General features: G+C 28.1%; 1 protein-coding gene across 5 annotated transcripts in view; it reads left to right on the top strand.

Annotated features, from left to right (window-relative positions):
* LOC100197482 (gamma-soluble NSF attachment protein) overlaps positions 1-25000 on the top strand; it is a 30937-nt gene that overhangs the window by 1377 nt on the left and 4560 nt on the right. For 2 of the 5 annotated variants that reach the window (XM_065820573.1, XM_065820574.1), the window contains exons 4-12: positions 1-47; positions 2680-2757; positions 2871-2933; positions 3551-3617; positions 4227-4297; positions 4450-4528; positions 11645-11724; positions 12291-12420; positions 24041-24363. The exon at positions 1-47 is cut by the window's left edge and continues 4 nt beyond it. In XM_065820573.1, coding sequence (XP_065676645.1) covers positions 1-47; positions 2680-2757; positions 2871-2933; positions 3551-3617; positions 4227-4297; positions 4450-4528; positions 11645-11724; positions 12291-12420; positions 24041-24358 — 933 coding nt within the window. In that variant the 3' untranslated portion in view covers positions 24359-24363. Of the gene's footprint in view, positions 48-2679; positions 2758-2870; positions 2934-3550; positions 3618-4226; positions 4298-4449; positions 4529-11644; positions 11725-12290; positions 12421-24040; positions 24436-25000 lie in introns of those variants that run through there. The other 3 variants (XM_065820572.1, XM_065820575.1, XM_065820576.1) reach the window with 3 other exon arrangements.

Consider the following 25000-nt stretch of genomic DNA (forward strand, 5'->3'; position numbering starts at 1 on the left):
TTTCACAGTGCAAAGTATGTTATTTTTTTATTATCTCACAGTGCTAAGTATGTTATGTTTTGATTAGGGCTGTCAAAATCCATTAAAATGCCGCCTTGGTACCTCTTGATTAATTGGGCAGGTACACAGATACCCATTAAAATAACAACTTTTAATAAGTTACACTTATAAACAATCAATGAAAATTTTTCATTTAATGATGTCATTTATTTAGAGTTGTTCACCTATTTATAATTTTTCACTTATAGTTTTTAAATATATTGTTTTATTTTAAAAGTAAAGAATAAAGAAGAAATAACAGCTTTACCAAAACATTTATTTGTTTACCAAAACATTTGTTATTAATGAGTTTTATTATAACATTTTAGTTGTTTTGAATATTTTTTAAATGCATTAGTCCAAGGAGTTCACAAACTCAAATAACTTTCCAAATGTATGTTCAATGTTTTCAGATATTCTGATGAAGAAATGGTAACTATTAAAAGTTTTAACAACAAGATCTTCAAGATCTTCTTTTTCATACCAAGTTAATATTTTTAAATTTTTTTATTACTGCTAATGATTTTAAACTTAAAAAATAAATGAAATGAATTTTAAATTTATCAAATGACAGTTACTTGTCATTTGATAATGTTACCTGTGCAGTAAGTAGTGGGCGGGTACCTGGGTACCCATTGACAGCTTTAGTTTTGATTATTTCTAAGTATTTTTTGTGCTAGTTATGATAAGATCTATTTATTACTTCTAAATATGATTTATTTAGAAGTAATAAATCTTATCAAAAATCAAAATATTTAAAAATAAATAGACCTCATAGATCTATTTATTTTTTAATATTTTGATAAATTTATGGATTAAAATATGCTACACTTATTATGCTTTATATCTTAAGGATTCTTAGTTATGCATACTTGCTATGCATAAATATATTATAATTGTTATATATATGTTATGCATACTTGTTATAACATAATCATATTATAATTGTTATATATATGTTATGCATACCTGCTATGCAAAATTATATCATAATTGTTATATATTCGTTATGCATACTTGCTATGCATAGTTATATTATAATGTATATGCATGTTTAGAATGTACAAGCATTTATTTATTCAAATAATTCTGCAAAAAATTATAAAAATCAGTTTTTATTTTACGTTTAAAAATTTGTTTTTTTTTTCAATCTATAACAAGCTTCGCATTTTAAAATTATTAGGGTGAGAGAGGAGGGTAAATAAATACTGTTTTCTTTTCTTTTCTTTTTTTTTCTTTTTTTTTTAACATCTTAGCTCCCAACAAAGCTGCAAGCAACCACTAAGAGTTGAAAGTTACTGGAAGAGAAAAGGTGAAGATTGTTGAGCAAGATAACGATTGACAGACGACTTAAAGGATTGCAAATTATATGAATCAGGACAGCAAGATGAAGGAAGTGAATTCCAAAGAACCGATGTTCAAGGAAAAAAACTAGACGAATAAGAGTTTTTTGAGCACTTAGGAACAGTCACAGAAAAAGGATGAGACTTATTTGAATGACGGGTAACACGAGAATGAATTCTAGTAGATGTCACAAGAGACGCTAGCTCTTAAGAGCAGTGCCCATGATAGTATTTGTAGAAAAGAGAGAGAGAAGCAATGTTACGACGATGTGATAATGGTTGCAGGTTGGCTGCAAGAGCAGGTCCAACTATGTTTACAATGTGTTTTTGCACCTTGTCTAAAAGAAGAAGAGCATCATTAGAAGATCTGCCCCAGATATGGCAACAGTATTCCATACAATGCCGAATTTGAGATTTATAGAGATAGATAATAGAATGCGAAGTAAGAAAGTGTCAAGCATGATAAAGAAATGCAAAATTAGCAGATGCTAGTTTTGCAACAGATTTGATATACGGCTTCCAAGAAAGATCGGAAGTAAGAGTTAATCCTAGAAGATGTAGGGTAGATTACTCATCAAGTACATTATCGTTCATAAGTATAGGAAGATCTAAATGATTGCGATAACGATTGGCTGAAAAAAATTGAGTTTTGTCTGAATTAAAGTTCACCAGCCATTGTGAACCCCATGCTGTAGCAGAAGTGAGATCCTTTTCAAGCTCAAATACCCCCTCCAAACAATCGGAGAGTGTTGGCTTCTTATCATAACAAGAATAAATGGTAGTATCATCAGCGAACGATGCCACCTTAGATGTGAGAACATCTGGAAGATCGTTAATGTAAATTAAAAAGGGTATAGGACCAAGGATTGAACCTTGAGGAACCCCTGAAGTTACAGAATAAGAAGAAGAGTGCTGTCCAATGAAGAGTCCATCGAGGATAACTCTTATACTACTTTACATACTTTTGAAATCTTTCATGTCTTGTAATTCTTAAGCTTCTACTTTTTTCATGTCTTGTAATTCTTCTACTTTAATTTGTTTGTTTTCTTATCTTTTTGATCTTTTTTCAGGTTGATTTTTTTATAGATTAAAAAAGTTTTCATAAGTGCGATAATGTTTAATAGTTTGTATTTTGTTATAGTTTAAAAATGTGTTAAAAAAGTCTAAATAACTTAAAATCAAAAAAATGTGTTAAAAATGTGATAAAAAGTCTAAATAACTAGACCATCCATTTGTAGTTCATATGAGTAAAACTATCAAAAAATTTGTTTTTAAGTATTATTGTTTAATTATTTAGGCTTCTTGTACAAGCTGCCGGTATAGCCAATGAACTCAAACAATCAAATATAACTATAGAACTAATGGATAGAGCATGGTTTGTTATTTTTTTGAAGGTTTTAGTTCTACTTTAAAATTAAAAAAACTTTCAAGGATCTCTTTAAGTTTTATTTAAGTATTCTATACAACATTTTATTGACATAATTTTAGTATTTTGTACCAACAACATGGTGCTCTTGACACAGCTGTTTTAACATTAGTAAAAGGTGGAAAGTAAGTTTATTTTTCATTGTGATGTGTCAATTAACATTGGTAAAAGATGGCAGGTAATTTTTTTTTCACTGTGATGTGTCAGTTACTATAGTTTGCCCTTATTAATAGCTGCAGTATCAATTTATTTTAATATTAAAAGTACAGTTAGTTCAAAAGTTGATTTTTTTGACTTAATAAATCTGTTTATTTTTAAGTATATACCCTGATTTTTATCAGACTTTTAATTAGAGACATAATTTTAGGATATTGTTTTTTTACTACAAAGTAACTCATTTTTGAAGAGCTTTAATATTTCCTCTAGTATTTTAATTATTTTTTCTTATTCATTTTTTTTATAAAACAAAGTTACATTTTTTAGTTACTACACAATATTTTACTGTTTGCTGTAAAAGTATAGAAAAAACATATCAAAAATATCAACATTTTAATGTTATTGACATTTACAAATTTCAATAAAAGATGGAACCTTGCATCCTCCCCTAATTTAGTTCTATTCATTTTTTAAAAATTTTTAAACAAAACAAAATATAGTATTTATTTTTTAATGATTGATTTAAATTAAATGGTTTTGTTTCCTTATAAATTTAGATCAAGATCTAAGATGTAATTTTATTTAGAATGTGTGAGTCAACACTGCCAAATAAAGCAGTTGAGTTCTTTATAAAAGCTTCAGAACTTTGTGAGGTAAGACTTTTAATTAAGAATTTCATTATAGACATATTATAAGTAAATAATTTATTTAAAATTTGCATATATCATAAAAGATTTTGTATAAAGATAAACTTTTGTTAATGAAAACTAACGCCATAAATATTAAGTCTTATTATGTATTAATGTATAATTATTAGGTATTAATATTATGTAAATATTATTAGATATTACAAAAAGTATTATTAAAGTAATTTAAATTATTCTTTCTATCCAAACAAATATCAAGAGTATTCTTTGTATACAATCCAGTGTCAAGAAGAAATTTTAGTCTTGACTAAATATTTCTTTTGATGTTGGATTGGATACAAAGAGTTCTCTTGATATTGGATTGGATACAAAGAATTCTTTTGACATTGGATTGGATACAAATTAGATATGCTCTTTTTTTTTATTATTTTTTGAATTTCTTAGTTAATAGCATGAGAAAAAAGTTTTAAATAGTTTATGTTATAAGATATAAATAAATAAATAAAGATATAAATAGTATAAAAAAAAGATGACAAAAATGATATATGTTTTAAGGTTAATAAATCTTAATGTGTTGAAAAAAAAACTTTGCAATAATTTTTTTAAACTTTTTAGAATGAAGGAAAATTGAGAGATGCATCTGATTATATTAACCAAGCAATTCGAATTCAAGTTAAGCAAAAACTGCAAGTATCATATCCACCCTAATTAACCTAATTATGGGGATTATTTTTATTTATACATATTTTTATTTATAAAAATTGTTACAGAAATTTTAAACAGTTTTACCTTACACAGCCAGCTGTTTTAATTCAAGTGGTTCTTTATTATTTTTTAGTTTTTTTGAGTCAACAAATTTAATGAAAAGACGACTAGAAATTATTGAAGCAATTAAAGATCCAAGCATGGCTTATAGTGTAATTTAATTTTTAATTTATAAGAAAATATTGAAATTTATTTTTTTATATAAAATGAATTTATATAAATTTTTGTTCATAATTGTGCAAAAAATAAATTTGTTTGCGATTGTGAAGAATCAAATTTTCTTTGTTGTTGTGATTGTGAAAAGCAATTTTTTTGTTTGTTTCTTGAGAAGTTTTAAATAAATCATCCACTTTATCCATACCGACTTTAGCAAATGTTTTAAAATTTGTTTAATCACTTGTCTAATCCTGATGATAATAACAATTTTGTACTTTTTTTAAAGCAGAATCTACTAAAACATTACTCATATATAAGAGTATTTGTCAAGATTGATATGATATATATCATTATAACAGATATTTTAGAATAACTAACATCTTAAAATTTAAGAGCACATTGTTGCAAGGTTGCATTTCTCTTTTCTACAAATGGAGCACGTTGTTACAAAGTTACATTTCTTTTTTTCTACAAATGAAGCACATTGTTGTAAGGTTGCATTTCACTTTCCTACAAATAATTATCTTACTACTGCTCAAGTAACCTTTCATCTTTTTTTCTTTTCTTCAAATACCAGTATTTTGGAATTTTGTCCCATCTCATAATTTCCTAATAACACCCAACCTAAATGGTGGTTGCTTACAGACTTGTTGGAAATAACTTTGTTAATGGCTTATAAACTAGTAAATCAAAAAAAAATTCTTTTTTCAAATCCATGCTTTATGCAAGCAGAATTCTATTGGGCCTAGAAATTCTTTTTTTGTTATCTTTTGTAGAAGGAAAAATTACTGTTACGTTTTTAAATTTTTTTTTTATTAATTCAGTGTTCTTATGGGGAAATACAAATTAAATTTTTGTTAACTTAATTAACTTTTTTTGGTCAAATTTTTCCATTTCCTTGTATTGTCATCGAAAATGATTAAGTGTGCAAAATTTGAGCAAAATTGGTTGAGAAAAAAGCTTTCAAAAATTGATTTCAAATTTTGTGGCACACAAACATATATATATAGAAAGTAACCTTATATAAAGCATGGAAAAAAAAGTCAGTGTCATTAAAAAAATGTCACAAGTCATCTTTAGTAGATGCTAGTTTTGCTTGGACTTTATGTCAATAATTTGTAATAAAAAAAAAAAAAGTAATCCATGACATCCTTATTTAAAATAACATAAAATAAATCCTTAAATATTTATATATATAAATATACAGCTGTGGTCAAATATACAGCTGTGGTTTAAATCCACTCTTACTTTTTTGAAAATATACGACAAAGTTTGATTTTAAAGTGAAATAAATGTGTTTTTCAATTAAAAGTATTTAATAATATTTTAATATTTTGTTGCACCTCCTTTAGCCTTATCACTTCTGCAATTCTTTGCTTCATATTACCTACCTAATTTTTCACAATCTGCCTGTGTGATCTTAGCCTATTCAAGAGCAATAACTTCTATCAAATGTTTTTTTGAAGTGCCCCATGTGTCCTGACCCTTCTTTTAAGCATTACCCTTAAATTTCTTATGGGGTTAAGATCAGACGACTGTACTGGATTGTATAATGTGCAGTATGAAATGGAGCATTATTTTGCTGAAATATTATTGAAGATTTATCTTCATTTGGAAATATTTTATTGACAGATGTGTCATAACATGCTTCTAACACTTCAATATATTTTTTTGAATTTAGGCGTCTTTTGTACAAAAAAATTTCCCCTGATCTTTCTGCAGCCATACAACCCCATATCATTACATTACCTTCACCAAATTTAACAATTGGCACTTGACAAGCTGGTAAAAGTGCTTCACTAGGTCTTCTTCTCACATACGTTACGCTAGGAGTTCCAAAAATTTATTAAAAAAAATCCAAAGCATGAAGTTTTAATGCTTTTTTATTTTTTGTATAAATTTAGTTATAAGGATCTATTTATTCAATATCTCTAAAAAACATAGTTAGTTTTTACTTACTTCAAAGTTGGATTCATTGGACCTGATTACTTTACTCCATTCTGCAGATGTCCAAACTTTGTGACATATTTCCCATTCTAGTCTTTTTTTCTTACTTTTTTAGAGAACTAAGGTTGTTTTTTTTGCCTTAATGCCTTTCAATCCACATTCTGTCAATCTTCTTCTAACAGTTCATGCAGTAATAGCGACAAAGACAATTTACCACAATTTTCCAAAGCTGTTGGTGATATTATTTGGTCTTCTTGAGCTGTAGTTTTCTTTTTTTTTCCAGTTTGACTTTTAAGACTCTTTTTTTAAGACTCTCGAAAGTTTTGTGCGGTTTTAAAGTTAGTTAACCATTTCAATATTTTTGCTATGTTTCGCTCACTTTCTCCTTGCGAATGCAAAAGAACAATCTGCCCTCATATTCCTTCACTAAGTTCACATCATTTCCCCATTTTCTCAATGAAAAATATTATTCAGTAAAATTTTCACAAGAAAAAATCACTACTTACACTTTTTAACTGTTTAAATAGATCTGCACTGTGCAGCGTATAGTAGAGAGTGACACGGGGACAGAAAATCTCCCCATCCCCACCCCATCTGCATACACATTTTTCCATCTCCGTCCCATCCCCATCAGGTTTATCCCCATCCCTACCCCATCCCCATAAGGTTTGTCCCCATCTCCATCCCATCCCCATCATTACCGCTTCTCTCCCCATCCAGTCACCGCATCCAATATAATAATTTAAATATCAAAATCTTGTATTTTAACTGTTTTTATTATTACTTTTATTAATACTTGAAAACTGTCCTTGATTCAGATATATTATTATGCATACCTACTATACCTATTCTTTGTTCAAACCATGCAGAAATAACAGTCCATCGACACAATCCGGATGAAGTTGTGTTCTTCTATTGTTAAGTGTTCTTCCAGCAATTGAAAATGAACATTTGGATGATGTGCTTGTTGCTGGAATTGACAACACTGACTGTGCTACCTGTGACAAATTTGGATAGAGTCCTGTTTTACTTTTCCAATACAAAGAAATATTATCCTCAGAATCTGTGCTGTTCCAGTAGCTGTCAACTTCATTGATGGCAGCTTCTTCACTTTCAAATAAATCCACAAAAAATTCACTTGAATTGTCATTATGTATTTTCCTCTTTTTTTTCAGGTGGCTCAAGAGAAGTATTTTGATTCGAGTCAAAGGAGGCTGGTCTGACTAGAGGCAATTCATCTAACATGTTGTTTAAACTGTTTAGTACTTCTTTAATTTCTTCTTCCGTCATTATTTTAGTTGCAATTCTTTTAAATTTTGGGTCCAAAAGAGTTGCAATTCTATGCATTTCATTTATTGGAAAATAGCGCTTCATCATGTCATTTAAATGTGTCTTAAAGTCTTTAATGATACTACTATCTGAAGCCGATACTTGCAAATGTTTTGTTACTTGATATTTAGTTGCAACAACCATGTGCAATGAACATTCTTTGTCTGTTGAAAGATGTTTAGTAGCAGTATCAAATGGTGTTAACACTGTGATGACATCTTTCAATAAAGTCTCGTTCAAACCGAATAAGTTTTTTATCTTGTTCTCTTGCTGACAAAGTTGTTATATCTTTAATATTTGTCAACACTGATTGCAACATAGTAAGTTGAGAATTCCACCTTGTTGAAACAGATTGCTTAACCAATGTTTGTAGTTCATGTTGAATTTTTGATTGTTTTATGTGTCACTATTTCCTTGCATGTGCCAATAAGACTAATGATTTCCGAAACTGAAGCAGGGGCATCTTTCATTTCAAGACCATGAACCAAAACCAAATTTAGGTTGTGTCCACAGCATGGAATCCAAATTTGATCTTTAAAAGCAGCTTTAACATTTGAGCCATTGTCGGTTACATAATAATTGTCACTTCACCATACTCCCATTTCTTCTAGAATTTTTTCGGTAATGGATTTAATATTCTCAGCTAAATGTAATAATAATAAAATATTTATGAAACGTTAATTAAAATAAAAAATACAAGATTGACATTACCAATAACATTGAAATAAGATTTTAATTGATGAAAGCTTTGTGAAAAGTTATTACAATAAACTACTTTTTAAATTGACAAGAGAAGAGAATTTACAAGCCAAATAAATATTTATGAAATCATGTGGTTTAACTTAAGTAAAGAAATATTTATGAAACCAATTGGTTTTAAAAAAGACATATTTGTAACCAAGTGGTTTTAAAAAAGAAATACTAATCAAATCATGTGGTTTAATATTATTAAAGAAATATTTTTAAAACCATTTTGTTTAAATAAATAAATATTTTGGAAACCATCGAGTATTTAAATCAATAAAAGTTATAATAATCTCACCTGTGTGTTTTTCTTCCATTGATCTTGTTGCAATGATGTATGAGCACAATTTTCATTGTTCCTTGATATAGAGTACTGTAATTGTGATGTATGGCATTGTTGTCTGTACGTGTGTCCACAAATCAGTCGTTACAGCAAAATGTTTCTGCTTCTCAAACACTTTTCTAAGCTCAGCTCATTTCTTTTCTGCTTCAGTATAAATATGACGAGAAACAGTTCGAGCAGAAGGAAGAATATCATCAACAGAAACATTTCCATGTTTAGCTCCAATTGAAATTAATTTCTCTGCAAATTTTCTAAAATCAACACCTTCTACAATTGAAAATGGCTGAATGTCAGTAGCACACATGTTCGAAATTACATTAACCAGCTCAGTTTTTTCTGTAGTCGATATTTTTTTAACAGTTTCAGAGGTTGACACAGCAAACCTGATTATTTTCGGCGACTCTGTTTTCCCTACACACGATTTTATGTGAGCTTTCAAACCACTTGTACCATCTCGAGATTTCCATTTTAGTAGAGCTTTACACTTCGAACAAAGAACGTGCTCACTAAAAACATTGTCAACATTCACCTTTAAGAAAAATGGCCAAACATCGCTGGTTCCCAGATTTTCGACGTAACTTATACTATCATCGTTTTTTGAAATAAGTTTGCTTAACTTTAATTAATCTATTTTATGTATCCAGATGACAAATTAATAACCGTTACCGCGGAAATAAATTCAGATCTGTTACCGCTACGGCGGTATAACCGAGTCCATTATTACCGCAGTATTATCGTAATTTTTTTTCTATCCCCGCGAATAAAATATAACTTGAGAGGTTCCCCGATTCTTACTTAAAACCAATTTATTGATTTAGCCAAAATATTTTATATTTAAAGTATATTAAAGTATTATATATATTTAAAGTATATTAAAGTATTATATATATTTAAAGTATATTAAAGTATATTTGTTGTTTATTCCAAATTTTTGTAGTTGATTTAAACTTATGGTCATGTCTGTATATAAATAAAAATATATATATATATATATATACACACACACACATATATATATATATATATATATATATATATATATATATATATATATATATATATATATATACACACATATATATATATATATATATATATATATATATATATATATATATATATATATATATATATATATATATATATATATATATTAGGGTGGTCCAGAATTACATAGTAAAAATTAAAAGTGTTTGTAACCACTCTCCACAAGGCTAACTTTGTTCTACTATATATCAGGAATAACCATGCAAAAAAATTGGACCAATTTGAGAAATTTTAGGGGTCAATAAGATTTCAACATTTTGGGCAAGCACTTAATTTTATGGCATGTTCATAGCAGAAATCGCATTGCTGAGTGTTTGAACATAGTTTTTAGTTTTATTTTTCTGAGCGGTCCTTCTGGGACACCATACAAAGTAATTGTTTTAGTTCTTTGAACAATTTGTAAACAGTAGACATCTTGCCATCAGCAAATACTTTTTAAAAATTGAAATTTTTTCAAATTTATAGTATTTTTGAATTTTCATTCTGACTAAAGAAGAAAAGCTTAAAAGGTTTGTAATTTGCATTAGCTGCTTTATGCACATATATTACATAATTACTATTAATTAGTTACCATGAATAGTTAATCAATAATCTATTGTTTATTAAATGGATTAGTTTAATATTATCAATTTATCAGTCACATATTGAGGCCTTAAAACAATTGTTGTTGTTTTTAAAATAAAATGAACATTGAACATTTGAACATAACATTCATGAATAGTATGAAAATATTTACTATTTAGTATTTTTTTATATCCACAGGCAGGTACTTAATTATATAATGGCAGCTGCAACAAGAAGTTCTGTTGAAGTTTGGCTCGTCAGCAAGGCCACTAACCAATTCTCTTCAGCAACATTGACTACAAACAGTGATGCCATCCCCTGCCTTCTCTTTTACCACCTCGAAGAACACCTCACTGTGAAGGACAGTATTAATTGCACAATTAAAGAAATTAATATGATTTGGAGCAAAGCAAGAATTCGGACTCAGAGAATTGATTCTAGTGAAAGAAAACTGAAAAAGTTGTATTGTGAATATCAACTGTTGAAGGTGAATAAGATGAAAGCATATGAAAGCTGCAGATTTAAAGAGCAAATGTTCAAAGATAACCTGATGGCACTTTTTGACTTTGCCACAAAGAATGCTTTGGACATCATGACGAACAATAAAGACACACAATTCCTAACGATGCAGAGAGAAGATGTCACCAGTTCGAGCATGGCTGGAGTGGATCGAAATCTTGCAGAGAAAGAGATGAAGAAGAGAACTTGTATAGAAGCTAATGAAAATTGAAGACTGAAAGAGACAGAAAAGTTGCAGCAAATAGAAACATCTGGTCCTGCTTTGGATATCAGTTCTGTTGCATAGCATTGCTCTTATCCAGAAATATAATGAAACCCTCACCAAAGGCGAGGACCAAAAACAGTTTCTGCTTTGTTTTGTCCAGCGACATCGCCAGGTTTACCCATCCTCCTCTAAGGCAGCCATGATCGCGGTAGATGATATTTGATGGGGCATTACTTATATGTCATACTTTTGAAATCAGTATTATAACAATTTTTCTTTTTATATATATATATAATTTATGTAATTTAATATTTTTATTAATCACAACAACTCTGATTAAAATTTTGGTAAAGTGATCTTTTTTTGCACTTTAACATTTACACTATATAAAATAATAAAAATATTATTTATTAGGTCATTTTATGTATGGTCATTGTTTTTTTAACTGAGGGCGATTTTGTTGCAGCTAATAAATCATTAATGGAAGGCTTTAAGTAAGTTTCAAACTGTTTTTTATATAATATTATTATTTAAATTTTTGTTTTATGTTCTTCATTATTGAGAAAATTTCTCTTAAGATAAGTATTTTATATAACTTACAAAATGTTTATGAAATTTTTATAAACAAAATGTTTTTTGTTTGTTATTTATTTATTTATTTATTTTTTTTAATAAAAAATTAAAATTGAGTCATTTTTCAATTGAATCAATTTTTCTGTTTTATAAATAAAGAATATTATTTTTATAAATGTTTACAAACAAAGATTATGATGTTCACTTAAATAAAATGAAAGCAAAAAAAATTATTCAAATAAAATAAAGTCATATGATACTGAAATTTTCTTTGTAGTATAGAAGGTTTTTGTTTGAGTGATGAACCAAGGTATTCAGAAAATTTGATACTAAAATTTTCTTTGTAGTATAGAAGGTTTTGGTTTGAGTAATGAAGCAAAGCATTCAGAAAATTTGATACTAAAATTTTCTTTGTAGCATAGAAGGTTTTGGTTTGAGTGATGAAGCAAAGTATTCAGAAAATTTGATACTAAAATTTTCTTTGTAGCATAGAAGGTTTTGGTTTGAGTGATGAAGCAAAGTATTCAGAAAATTTGATAAAATCTTTTCAAGATGGTGATAAAGAAATGCTTCAATTTACTCGGAATCAAGCAACTATTACTCATTTGGATGTTGAGGTATTAACGTTTTATGTTAATTTATCTAATGTTATATGCGTGTTACTGGTTGAAAGAACTGGAGATTTACTTTTATGTTTATTAAATTTGGTATGTCACATAAGTTTAACTATTACTTGTTTATTTAATTTGGTATCTCGTATATATATTTACCTGGCCATTTAATTATTTTGTAGTTGAACTAGGTTTTACTCATTTTTTCAAGTTGAAATGCGATCTTAGTATTTTAAAATTTTTTTTTTTTCATATTTTAACAAAACAATTTAATTTTCATGGAGTTTAAAACAAAATTATATATTATTTCCCATCTTACCTTATTATTTGTGTTATATTCAGCCTTTGTTCGTTTGGACAGTAATTAGAGGATCAGAGTCTTCTAAAACAATCACTTCATGATTTAAGGCCTGTGTTATTGTTTAACTGAGTTTTTGTCATTCCGAGGTATATATATATATATATATATATATATATATATATATATATATATATATATATATATATATATATATATATATATATATATACTGTGCTGTGCTGTGCAAAAGTCATTATAACAGCGTCGAAAACAAGCTTACAGTGCATTTAAAACGCCATAGGGTCCTGCCATCTGGCGAATACTTCATAACTATTTATTTAAATGGTTGCTTCAGCAGCTGACTTTGTTTTTAAACACATTTTGTGTTATTTTATTAATATTTATCCATTTTTATCGGGTTTTCTCGTGGCGATTGGTGAATTTTCAATTTTTGGCGATTTAGCAGGTATGTTAAAATTTATTTCTAAACTATTATTTAGTTTAGTAATTGTAATTTAATGACATTTTATGCAGTTTTATAGTATTTTACTTATGGATTTATGGAACTTATGGAATATGTGGAAAGCATGAGATTTTGGTTTTTTTAGCCCATAAAATTGTTTTTTAATATCATGTAACAAAATTGGAATTTTTGGTCAATAAAATTTAAAAATTGTCATATTCTGTAGAAATAACAATTGTAATAACATAATTTATTATGTATTTTATATTTATACTATTGCATTTTTAATATTTATTACTTCTTTTTATTATTTTATATTATTTAAAAATTTTGTTTACATTTTTCAGACATGACTCCGTATAGAAAGTTGACGATGGAACAGAGATAGGAGGTGTTGGCGAAGGTTAAGGAGGGATATTCGTATTGGAAGGTGGCACAAATAATGAAAATCCGCTACCTGACTGTATTTGGAATTGTGAGGAAGCATGCCGCAACCAACTCCGTACGCGATCTTCCCAGGGACGGCCGGCCAAAGAAGACCACGGTCAGAGAGGATCGGATGTTAGTTCGTATGAGTATGAAAAATCGTCGAATGACATCATCGGACATCAGGAAACAGTCGGCAGTGGACATATCTACAAGCACAGTCAGAAGGAGACTCCTGAAGGTCGGTCTACAAAGTTGTGTAGCGGCCAAGAAACCTCTTTTGACTGTTGCCAACAAGAAAGCTTGATTGGATTTTGCGCGACGACATAAGGACTGGGGTGTTGAGGAGTGGAAAAGGGTGTTGTGGAGCGATGAAAGCTCATTCCAGATGTTTTGTGGGGCTAAAAGGGCTTATGTAAGAAGGAAAGCCGGGGAAAAGTTCATCCCACAGTGCATTGTTTCAACAGTTAAGCACGGGGGAGGTTCCATAATGGTTTGGGGTTGCATGTCCTGGGCAGGGGTTGGCCAGTTGTACAGGTGTGAGGAAACCATGAATCAACACCAGTATGTCAGGGTCCTCGAGAACTGTATGCTGCCATCAGCCAATTTGCTTTTTGGCAATGGAGAAGAGTTCCTGTTCCAACAGGACAATGCTCCTTGCCATAAAGCAAGACTTGTGACTGCATATCTGGAGGATCATGATATATGGGTACTGAACTGGCCAGCCCAGAGTCCAGACCTCAACCCCATAGAGCACCTGTGGGAAATTATGTTTAAACACTTGCAAGGAGCAAACCCTAGCAATAAGGATGCACTTTGGGCCCATTTACAGAACATATGGAATGATATTTCACCAGCTACTGTTCAGAACTTGATTAGCTCTATGCCCCGTAGGATCAAGTCTGTCATCAAATCAAGGGGTGGGCAGACAAAGTATTAATAAACTGTGTAATTTTAAATTGTATGAACAGTTGCAATAAAAAAAATAATCCAAATCAATTGTTTTCAGTCGTTTTTATTTGTAACGCTACAAGAAAATAGAAAAAAACCTTAAAAATATTACTGTTATAATGACTTTTGCACAGCACTGTATATATATATATATATATATATATATATATATATATATATATATATATATATATATATATATATATATATATATATATATATATATACATATATATATATATATATATATATATATATATATATATATATATATATATATATATATATATATATATATATATATATATATATATGTTTCTATATTTATAAATACATATAAATATATATATATATGCATATATAGATACATATATATAAATACATATATATAATTATATATACACATAGATATATAAATGTTTTTATTTATATATATATATATATATATATATATATATATATATATATATATATATATATAAATATATATTGCCTGGCAAAAGTTTTCGGTCATTCTGTTTTTTGCAACAACAACAACAATAAAAAAACAAATTAACTAATTACGATTAACCAAATATCATTACAAATAATTACAAGCTAATCAACGTCTTTAAACCTATGAAAAAAGCAAACAAGTTTATGCAATATAATAGGAACAAAAGTTTTTTGGTTTTTTCATCGAAAAATCTACCCTTTGCTTTCCTTACTGCACAAGCAAGTTTTGGCATATGTTTGTCTAAATTATCCAAATAAATTGGAGAAATATTATTCCACACTTGTTGCAAAATTGTCCACAAATGAGTTGTTAATGTAGTCTTTTCTTACCTCACAATCCAGTTGTTTCCATAGTAACTTGATTGGGTTGAGATCAGGGGCCATGTCATAATTTTTAATTCTCTGCGAGCTTCTTTTTTTTGCAAATAGTTTGCATAGTACTTAGATGTGTGTTTTGGATCATTATCCTGTGTATGGTGAACCTGTGACCAATTAGACACTTTCCACAAGGCATGGCATGTCTAAATAATATCGTATAGTATCCTATCTTATAGAGAATTCCATTTATTTTCACGAGATTACCAACCTGATTAGAAAGAAAATAGCCCCACAACATAACTGAACCTCCACCATGTTTAAAGTAGGTTGTATACACTGTGCAGGGCTCGAATTAAGCGTATCGCGAATCACGATTACTTTTCACACCTTCGCGATTAGTTTTTTATTTAAATTTTTTTTTAGCAATCTTTCTTTTTTTCGTGATTATTCTTTTTTTATTTTAGAAGATTGATACTCTATTCACGAATATTAAGTGTTTTTTTACAGTATAAAACTGCAGTGACTTCTGTAACGATTATTTTTTTTTTAAAGCGGAGCATAAAGTAAAAGAAAGAAAAATAAAAGATTTAGAAAATCAATTAGCAAAAATGTTCAAATGCAGGAAAAAGACCGATTGTTTAAGGAAGGAAAAATTTATAAAAAACAAACGATTAAATACCTATTCGAATCAAGAAATAAAAGATTTTGATTGAAAAAAGAAATAAAAGTTAATTGATTGAAAAGTCACTTTCTTAACTCGAATTCTCAAGGGCTTTATTCCAATTTAGCTCATTCATTATGAACAAATTTAATGATATTTTTATAAGTTTATTTTGCAAAGAATAGTGGAAGGCAATATAGACTCTAAATAGTTATTAAAAAAAAACTTTAAAGTTTGCTAGTACACTTGCTAATTTTAAATTAATAGCAATAAATGGATGCAAATAAGGACCACAGATACAGATTATCTACAGTTAAAAAGTGGGAAAAACATTTTAATTGCGAGTTAGAATACGATTTAAATGGAAATGAAGTTATAAGATTAAGATGCAGTTTATGTGAACAATTTGAAAAACGGATAAGTCAAACAAAATTGTTTTCCATGACCTGGATCAAACCAGGAACAATATCAATAAAAAAAGATTCACTGGCATCGCACTTAAGCAGTGCGCAGCATAAAGCGAATTCATCAACAAACAACATTAGGTTCAGTTTCATTATCTAACTATGTTATTCATAATACTCCAATCGGGCGTGGTTTACGTAAAATGGCCGTAAAAGACGCTGACTGGTTACTGAAAAAGTTTAATATTGCGTATTACTTGGCAAAACTTAAATCAAAAATCAAAAAAAAGTATTTGATCGTAAAAGATTCTATTATTTAGACACATTTTTTTCTTTTGCTTTATTTTATTGAATGAAAAAAGTGGACGCTAACTTTTATTAAAAAATACATTGAATGAAAAAGCAATAGATAGAAATATCATCGGAATTTGATAAGGTTACTTAGATAAAAAAACTTACTTAATAAGAATTTAATTACCATTCTTGTTTGTGATTGTGCGGGTTTTCGTGAAAATGTTAAGTTTTAACATTTTATCACGATAATGTTTTCGTCATTTTTAATAGTTTTTTATAACTGTTTCAAATTTATAGATTGTTTTGTTAAAGTTTTAAATAATTTTTTTTACTGTTAAAAATTTATAGAAGATTAAATATTCTAGTTGTTTTAAACAGTTTAAAATATGTAAATAAAATAGAAAATGAAATAATTAATTAAAAGAAGATTATATCAGTTTCATTGATTTTACAAAAATACAGCTGTTAGATTTAATGCAATATAATAATAGTAATAATGTAAATTATAACTAAAGCTACTTTACAACCGCTGAATGTAAATGTTATGACATCTTATGCAAAAATGAGACTTATTATATATGTTATTATAAATAAGTTAAAATAAATTATGCCCCCTCCCCTCCGGTGGGAGTGAAGAAAAGGTTATGAACAACAAATAAATTGCGATTAGATTTTTTTACGTTAACTCGAGCCCTGGTGTGGATGAAATTTTTCAGTAGCTGTTTTTTGCACATCGATCCGTCACTTTGTTTTAAAAATTTGGATTTGTCCATCCACAATATATGTCGCCAGTCTATATCTTTCCAATTTGAATGTGCTAGAGCCCATTGAAGCCTCTTTTTCCTATTTATTGCTTTTAAAAGAGGTTTTCCAACAGCTACTCTACCATTTAAGTCAACAGTTTTCAAGCAATGTCTTAGAGTTCTTTCTGAAATAGTTTTATTATGAGCAGCATTAAAGTTAGATGTTATTTCTGGAACTGTTAATTGTCTAATTTGTTTACATGAGAGTATAAATGATTTGTCTTCAGCCTTTGATATTTTGCAGAGACATCCAGTTCTTTTCCTATCTTTATTTGTACCAGTACATTTAAACTGACAAATAGTATCTGTGATTCACCGTTGATTGCGGTAATTTCAACTATTTTTGAATATATCTAGTAAAATGATCATCATTTGCCAGAGCTACAATTGAAGAACACGTTTTTAGTGATAAATTACATTTCTTTGACATTTTATATTATTTTCTAAAATTTTAGTCTAAAAATAATCAAAAATCACTTTTATAAACTGGAACTTAAAAAATAATATCAAATTTAATTCAGCTATATAAAATATTTGCTAAGTTACTTTATTAATCCAATATATTATATTGACTTCAGCGAAATTATGCTTTGATGACAAATAAACAGTTTTTACTAAGTATGTTTGAGCAAGTTTATAATACAAAAATGAAGAAAACATGATTTTGCATTTCAATATTAAAAACACATTAGCACACGGTGGTAAATGAAATTATGTTCTGACCTGATCTAGCCTCCACACACTATTCAAATAAAGTTCAAGATTATCTAAAATGCGAAAATATTGAATAAGTGTGTGCCGAGAGACAAAAACCCTGCTAATGCGAGTACATAAATTATGTGATAATCTTGCGCATATACATTATTGCGCATACAAATTGAGTGTTCTTATTTTTAAAGTAAATTTAAATCAATCTTAACAGTTCTAGATGCAAAAAAGTTGCAGATGATAAAGCTCGACTGCACATCAAACAGAGTAAACAATATTTGTAATTTTATCAAATATTTTATTTAAAATGTGCAGCAGAAAATAGCCAAAACTCAATGCTTTGTAAATCTGGACAAAGAAACTTTATTTTGGTTAAACGAATAACCAAAGAAAAAATATAATGACTGTGCATTTATAAGTGAATACTGTGCTTTTTTTTTGTTTTCGTTTTTCCTCCAAGTCCTTTTTACAGACAACATTAAACATAAGTTTGGTTAACATAAAGGGTAAGACTTCAGTTATTCTTTTTTAATATTAATCTGTATGCTTTTTTTTTGTTACATTCAAAAAACCATTCTATATACATTCTAATAAATTCTATATACATTCTATATACATTCTATATACATTCTATATACATTCTATATACATTCTATATACATTCTAATAAATTCTATATACATTCTATATACATTCTATATACATTCTAATAAATTCTATATACATTCTATTTACTTATTATCTTCCATTTTCTTGCTGTACATACTGCTTTTCAACCCATTTCTGTGTCAATTAGCTTAATTGATATCGATATTTCAAATCCCTTGATCTATTAGTACTATTGATTTTTTTACAATTAATTAATTTTACTATTGCAATATAAAACCTAAATAATAGGTTAAATAACAATTTAATATCATTACTTAAAAAGATGCCAATAGAATAATCTTTCTCTTAACTGCTTCATAATAGGATTTAGTTGGGCGTTCATACTTTGAATATCTGTTAATTGCAGTGTTTTACAAATTTCACTCTTTTTGAAATATCATACATTGCTACCATATTATAAAATTGATCTTCAAAATATTTTAACAGTTTTTTTATAATAGATCTGTAAATAAATCTAAAACTCAGTCTTATGTTTCATATGTTAAAATTATTTTAATTTTTGTCTTTGATCACAATGACTTTACTTCTGAAGTCATTTTGAATGAACTTTATTTGAACTTGATTTGTTGAAGTTATTTTTTTTTCTTTTCTTTTTGCATTTGTGCCAAGCTTTACATATTTATTTATTTTATTTTTTGGAAGGAGGGGGGGAGGGTTCTATTGCATTTAATAATCATATTATATATTAATGAGCAACTTAATAGTAATGCTCATTCGTAAATGATTGACACAGAACTCGCAACAATTTTTAATGTTAAAAATTATATCAAGTTTTATAGTTTTACAATTTTGCTTGAAAATTGGATTGCAACATTCATTGCAACATCTCTTTCGTTTTATTTATAATATTTATTCGTCGCTTTATAAAGTTCATCTTTTATTTATTAAATAGTGTTAAAATTTGTATAATAAGTATGCCTTTAAAGCACAAAGCATGGGTTCAAATCCTGTTGCTTGCATGATTAATTTTTTTAATGAAATTTTCAATTTTCTAAAATACAAAATAAAATATTTTTAAAGTTTTATTGATATTATATAAATTACATATATAAAGATATTATATAATATAACAAATGGGAAAGAATTTTTAAAATAGCTCAAAACTTCTATAAACATCAAAACAGCAGGAGAAATTTTTTACAAATATGTCACGAAAGAGATACTTATGTTATTAACTTATATAGGTAATTAGTTAATTCTGTGAGTTTAACACACGTTTTTTATAGGAAAAAAAGATTATTTTTTTGATATAAAAAATAATCTTTTTTTTTTTTTAAAAGTTATTAAAAATTATAGAAACTTAATAATGAACTTAAAAATTAATAAGTCCTTCCCTGTTTTTTTTAAAGAAGTTTACAATTTTACAATAAGAAGTTATAAAGTATTGAACATTAATTAATAACTTAAAACAAAGTTTTTAAAGATGTTTTATTTTCTATCACTTACTAAAAATTTTTGAATTAAAACGATTGTATAAACAAGTATAGAAACGGTTGGTATAGAATAGACTTACCATGAAACACATTATATGGGTAATAATAAGTCCATTATTCCTAATATTTTTAAGTTTATTTTCACATACTTTTTTAAATTTTTTATACCAATTTTAATTAATCAACACATTTCAAGCGAGTATTCTAAATATTAATTAGACGGGAATTAATATATGAGCCGCTGATAAATTCAGTAGTGGGTTGCGCAACGACTACCGAAGTGTTTAAAATTTTTTAAAGTTAATTGTAGTATTCAAATTTTTTCTCATAACTTTAAAAGGTAAACAATATGCAGAGTTTTTCTAAATATAAATATGTATTTGACAAAGTTGTTGTTTACCTTTTAGATTTACCTAAAAAGCATTTTTATCAAAATGCTTTTAGGTAAATCTGTTTTTTTAACAAATTAATATCTTCAGATATTCTAAATGTATTTAAAAATTTTAAGATTTATAATTTATAAGAAGAAGCTAAAAAGTTAATAAAATTAATTATTGCTTAATACAAAATGTATAATTTTTATTGTAGAATTTTTTTATTTTTTTTATTTTTTTTATAAACATCTTTGCTTCCAACAAGGCTGCAAAGCAACCACTAATTAAAGTTGGAAGTTACTGGAAGAGAAAAGACGAAGATTGTAGAGCAAGGTAATGATTAACAGACAACTTAAAATATTGCAAATTATATGAATCAGAAAAGCAAGATGAAGGAAGGGAATTCCAAAGAACCGATGTTGGTGGAAAAAAACTAGACAAATAAGAGCTTTTGGAGCACTTAGAAACAGTCACAGAAAAAGGATGAGACTTATTTGAATGACGGGTAACACGAGAATGAACTTTAGTAGATGGCACAAGAGACGCTAGCTCTTCAGAGCAGTGTCAATTATAGTATTTGTAGAAAAGAGAAAGAGAAGCAACGTTACAACGATGTGATAATGGTTGGAAGTTGGCTGCAAGAGCAAATCCAACTATGTTTACAATGTATTTTTGCACCTTGTCTAAAAGAGAAAGAGCATCATTAGAAGATCTGCCCCAGATATGGCAACAGTATTCCATACAATGCCGAATTTGAGATTTATAGAGATACAGAATAGAATCCGAAGTAAGAAATTTGAAATGTCAAGAGGGATGGCCTTAACCTCTCCACCTTTATCTAATGCACAATTAAATCTATCGGTTATTACTGTTAGCAAATCAGCTATAGAATGAGAAGATCGAAATCCATATTGATGGTCAGAAAGTAAGTTATTAGATTCAAGATGAGAAATTAAGTGCTTGTTAAATAAAGATTCAAAAACCTTGCTTATGATAGGAAGAAGACTAATGGGACGGTAATTAGACGAATCAGATCGCACTCCAGAATTTTTAAGGATAGAGATAAGAGATGCCGCTTTCCAGCAGGCTGGAAAACAAGACTCTGATAAGCACTTGTTGAATAGTTTTGAGAGTATAAATGACAGCTCCAGAGAACACTTCTGCAAGACAATAACAGGTATGTTGTCTGGGCCACAAGCTGTAGAAGAGTCTAAGCAGGAAATCACTTTAGATACAGAAGCTGGAGTGATACGAATGTCAAGCAATGTTTGTTGGCAATATCAGGTAGAAAGCAACTAGTGGAATCAGGAGATGATATTGATGAAAAGTTTTAAGCAAACAATTCGGCTTTGTCTTTAGGTGAGGTGACAAAGTCAGAACCATACAAGAGAGATGGAATTAAAGATTTGCCCTTATTATTAATACTATTAAAGATTCTCCAGATGTCACGAGAGCCTAAATTTTGAGATGAAATACAAGATTTCATGACCTGAGAATAGCAGGCTTTGGCGTTAGACAAAACTTTTTTACAATGGTTTCTAGCAGTAATAAACAGACATCTGTTTTCTGGAGAATTGTTTTGCTGATAGATATGGAAGTAACGGTTTCGATTGGCAATCGCAGCAGCACAATGTGAGGAAAACCATGGAGGATAATGAGGCATGACCTGGAATTGTTGAGAGGGAACAAAAGATTCCATGCCAGCCTGAATCCACGAAGTTATATAAGAAGCACATTTGTTGAAAAGAAGACAAAAGATTTCTACCCAAGGGCCATCATCAAGAAAATCGTGGAAAAAATCCCAGTCAGCTTTAAGGTAGTTGTAAGAGGTACGATAATAGGGGATTCAGGTGATGAAGAATGAGATAATAGTTTTAGAGAGATCAAACTGTGATCAGAAGCACCTAAGGATGAATGTGGAGAAACTGAGCACTGACTAGGATCAGTTTCTCCACATTTATCCTTTAGAATATAATTGCCCAGGCAAAGCATATGACTATTGGAGTCTTTACAAATTAGAGGCCGATTAACCAACTTTTAAAGCAAGGTTTCCTTACCAGCCTCAAGTTGTATGGCAGCATAGCTCATTTTTTTAAGTTTTTTTTTTTTTCCAGATGCTGAAATCTTTGCCAGCTATTCTGAAGTAATGTTTTTTTGTCAAATGTCTATTCATCGGGCCAAGTGCCTTAGTAATTATCAGTATACAATCTGTTATATTTGCAAAAATAGTGTTTTATTGTTTACTTTCCTCAGCAATAAAAATTTCAAAAAAGTCAAATTCAGTGAGCTTTTTTATTATTAAACTAAAGATATGAATATTTTCTAGTAAATTTTTAAACAAAATGGTTTAACTTAAAACTATAAAATATAATTTTTTAAACAAAATGATTTAAACTTAAAACAATATTATTCAAAATATAAACAATGTGATAACTAAAAGTATTATATTATTACTATATACACGGCAGAGCCGTCAGTTTTGATTTTAACTCTTGCAATTTGTTCGTTTTGAAACAGATATAAATACTGCAATATTTTTTTTATTAATGATTGAATTAATTTGATTAAATTTGATCAAAAGTAGAAATTCAATGGAAAAGAGGGCAGGGGAGGTGAGTGCTAGTCAAATTAATGTTAATCCTTTTTTAATTTCTAGACACTTCAAATGTGTTCTTTTACTGAACAGATTTCTAGACACTCTTTTACTGAACACATTTCTAGACACACTCTTTAACTGAACACATTTCTAGACACACTCTTTAACTGAACACATTTCTAGACACTCTTTAACTGAACACATTTAAAAAATCATTTAAAAATTCCAGTTTAAAAATCAAAAAAATAAAATGTACAAAATAGTGTAACTATTTGCCTTGACATTTTTTAATATATTTTAAAACAATTTGACGGGGATATTTTATATATGGTTATAAATATATATAATGTGTAATAATGCTATACATACATACCCACATACATACATACATACATACATACATACATACATACATACATACATACATACATACATACATACATACATACATACATACATACATACATACATACATACATACATACATACATACATACATACATGCAAACACACACACACACATACATACATACATACATACATACATACATACATACATACATACATACATACATACATACATACAAACAAACATACAAACATACAAACAAACATACATACATGCAAACACACACACACGCGCATACATACATACATACATACATACATACATACATACATAGTATTATTTAAATACTTTAAATGCAAAACTTTTCAATATTCTTAATAGATCGCTCGACTTGCAAAGTTGTTAAAAATACCCGAAGATAAAATTTTTGAAGAAAAAAGTTATGACAGAGAGATTGAAAATGTTAACAATGTTGGAAAAAGCGAAAACCAAATCCTCAATGTTGAAGAAAGCCAAGATAAAAAATTAACTGATGTTGAAGAGAGTGAATTTAAAAGCATACTTAATGTTAGAGAAAGCAAGGATGTAAATATAGAAGATGTTGGAGAAAGCAAGGATTTAAATGTAGAAGATGTTGGAGAAAACAAGGATAAAAACATTGATGATAATTGTTTGGATTATAAAGAAGATTTGTGTTAGCTTGAGTAATAAACAAAACTATTCATCTAGTAAATTTTATATATGTTTATATGAATATATATATCTGTATGTATATATATTTGTATGTATATATATGTGTATATATATATATGTATGTATATATATATATATATATACATATATATATATATATATATATATATATATATATATATATATATATATATATATATATATATATATATATATATATATATATATATATATATATATTAAGGTGTCCCAGTGGTCCCTTATATTATAAAAAAGATCTGTTCATATACTTTCTATTGGTTCTCACAAGCAACTCGGATAAATTTTTTCAAAATTTTTTTTGGATTTAGGAGGAGCACAAAACCCTTGAACACTTACCGGGTCCCTTATATTATAAAAAAAGTTTTTCAAAAGTATGTCATGTTGGGTCTTAAAAGAAGCGAAATTATATAAAATTTTTAAAAATAACAATCATTTTATAAAAAAATTATTATTTAAGATTTAAAAAAAAGTTTTTTTTTAATAGTAGTAGGGACCCAGTAAATGTTCAAGGATCTTGTGTTCTCCCTAAATCTAATAAGATTTTGAAAAAATTTATCCTAGTTGCTTGCGAGAACCAATAGAAAGTTTTAAGATTATGAACAGGTT

The sequence above is a fragment of the Hydra vulgaris genome, chromosome 15 (genome assembly GCF_038396675.1).
Source record: "Hydra vulgaris chromosome 15, alternate assembly HydraT2T_AEP".
In the NCBI taxonomy this organism is placed as follows: domain Eukaryota; kingdom Metazoa; phylum Cnidaria; class Hydrozoa; order Anthoathecata; family Hydridae; genus Hydra; species Hydra vulgaris.